The sequence below is a fragment of the Nematolebias whitei genome, chromosome 20 (genome assembly GCF_014905685.2).
Source record: "Nematolebias whitei isolate Nwh7 chromosome 20, NemWhi1, whole genome shotgun sequence".
In the NCBI taxonomy this organism is placed as follows: domain Eukaryota; kingdom Metazoa; phylum Chordata; class Actinopteri; order Cyprinodontiformes; family Rivulidae; genus Nematolebias; species Nematolebias whitei.
Genome location: NC_056517.1, coordinates 39,589,261 through 39,591,610, shown reverse-complemented (window position 1 = coordinate 39,591,610; position 2,350 = coordinate 39,589,261). Strand labels below are relative to the sequence as shown.

General features: G+C 48.6%; 1 protein-coding gene across 1 annotated transcript in view; it reads left to right on the top strand.

Annotated features, from left to right (window-relative positions):
* Nucleotides 1–2,350, top strand: part of rreb1a (ras responsive element binding protein 1a) — a gene marked incomplete in the record, with an annotated part of 36,525 nt that overhangs the window by 19,930 nt on the left and 14,245 nt on the right. The window contains 5 exon segments of the mRNA XM_037694104.1: nucleotides 550–651; nucleotides 730–940; nucleotides 1,136–1,205; nucleotides 1,849–1,938; nucleotides 2,010–2,173. Of these exon segments, the coding sequence (XP_037550032.1) occupies nucleotides 550–651; nucleotides 730–940; nucleotides 1,136–1,205; nucleotides 1,849–1,938; nucleotides 2,010–2,173 (637 nt within the window).

Here is a 2,350-nt window from a genome sequence, read left to right as displayed (position 1 = left end):
CTGTTCTGTTGACTTTAGCTTTTAGCTTCTGTTCTGTTGACTTTAGCATATAGCTGCTGTTCTGTTGACTAGCTTTTAGCTACTGTTCTGTTGGCTTAAGCTTAGCTACAGTTATACTAATTTTAGCCTTTATTTGCTGTTTTTGCTTTAGATTTTAGCTACTGTTTTGCTAGTTCTTGCTTTTTCGGGTAGTTACTATTCTGCTGATATTAGCTTTTGGCTACTGTTTTAGTAAATTTTGGCTTCTATCTTCTGTGTTGGTAATTTAAATTTTTGGCTACTTTCCTGCTAGATTTAGTTTTTAGCCTTTGTTTAGCTAACCTTTAGCTGTTGTTCTGATTGTTTAACGTTCGTTGACTCGGTTTTGGTTTCTTTAACAAATGTAAACGAACCCGTCCATCCCGCTGCGCTCAGACTGAACATCTTTCAGCTTTGAAGCCAGGTGCATTCTGGGAAAACAGCCAGGCGGTTCTGAGCGAACCTTCTCACCTGACTTCATTTAAAGATCTACTCATTTTTTAACGTTTTTATTCTGAACTGTAATTTCAGCTGTCATGGAGAGCGAGTGGCAAGATGAGGGCGGAGCCAAAATTGAGGTGAACACGGAGGAGGTGGAGCTAAAAGAGGAGACATCGCACAATAATCTGAAAGGTACGTAGCCGACCCGCCTCCCAACAGAACCTGGTTTAACTCAGCTAAAGGTAAACGTGAACTCCTCCTCTTCATCAGCGATCAACGGCGTGACAGAGGGAGCCGAGGAGGTGACGAGTCGAGGAGAAACGCTGCCGAACGGAGACCGAGGGGGAGGAGACCTGTCCTCCATCAACGCCATGATGTCAACGGTGATGTCGGCCGCCGGGACCCTAAACGGAGGTGGAGGAGGAGATGAAGGAGGGAGTGGAGGAACTTCAGCCAACTCCTCAGCTGGCCCCTCCCCCAGGTGGCTAAAGATGTTCAACAGCTAAAATTCAGAAAATTATCAGCTTCTTAAATATCAGCTGCAATTTCTTTTTGTTTTAAATTCAAATATTTGACTTCAGATAAAAAGCATAAATAATAATAAAAATAATATAATGATTATTATAATTATCATTCAGTGTCTTTAGATTTAAATTGTTTTGTTTTCTTCTTGAAGCCCTTCACCCAACAAATCTCTGACCTCCGCCATGAGAGCCCCGCCCGGTCGCAACGCCCGACGCAGCCAGGTACAGAACCCAAACGCACCTTTGGACCTCACACAGTTCCTCTCTTGGTTCTGTCCCGACCCGGCGGTACCGCTGTCCTCCCCGTGGCTCCTTGCTGTGTCATGCTTCCTGTGGCTCCAACAGGAAACAGGAAGTTCTGCCTCAGAAGAGGACATGAGCAGCTTGTGGAGTTTGTTCCTCAAAGATCAGGGCAGCTCTGAGGTCTGCAGGCAGGACCTTCATGGTCCAGGTCTCGAGTCCAGATCAGGGTTTAGGTCCCCATTTTGGACGTTAAAGTAGCGGGTCCTCGTTTAAATATGAGGACAAAAACGCGCGCGCGCGTGTGTGTGCTGGAATGACTCGTCCTCAGTTTGACCTGAAGACTTGTCTTCAGGTCAAACTGAGGACGAGTCCCAGACAGGACACTCCTCCAAGTCCTGGTCTCTGGGCTCAGGTCATTCCAGCCGGCCTGGGATATTACATTACCCATGAGCCTCGGCGGCAGAGCCTCAGAACTGATTGATCAGCTTCAGTTCGAACGTGGACTCAAATCTTTGAGAGGTGCATCCTGGGAGTTGTGGTTCTTTAATTTCTGGATGTTTTTAATCTTTCAATCTGTTGAAGCTGCAGAACACGTGAAAGATGTTTTTGTTGTTCGGCTCAGGAAACCAAAGACGACAGCTCGGCCTTCATCTGTCCTCTGTGCGATAAGAACTGTCAGACCCAGCACCAGCTCACCATGCACATCCGGCAGGTAAGACCTTTACTACTCCACCTGTGAGCCTCTGAGCGAGCCGACACACCTGAACGCTGTCGTCCTCGCAGCACAACACCGACGCCGGCGCCACGGACCACTCGTGCAGCATCTGCGGGAAGTGCCTGAGCTCGGCGTCGTCGCTCGACAGACACATGCTGGTCCACAGCGGGGAGCGGCCGTACAGGTGCAGCATCTGTGGACAGACCTTCACCACCAATGGCAACATGCACAGGTGAGCCACACCCACCACACCTGTCCAGTCACAGCGCACACAGGAAGTCACTGCAGAGATTTAACTCCTTCAGGGTTTACCAACCACTGGCGATCATGTTGGATGTAGAGCCATCCGGCAGCCATGTTGAATGTAGAACCATCTGGTGGCCATGTTGGATGTAGAGCCATCCGGTGG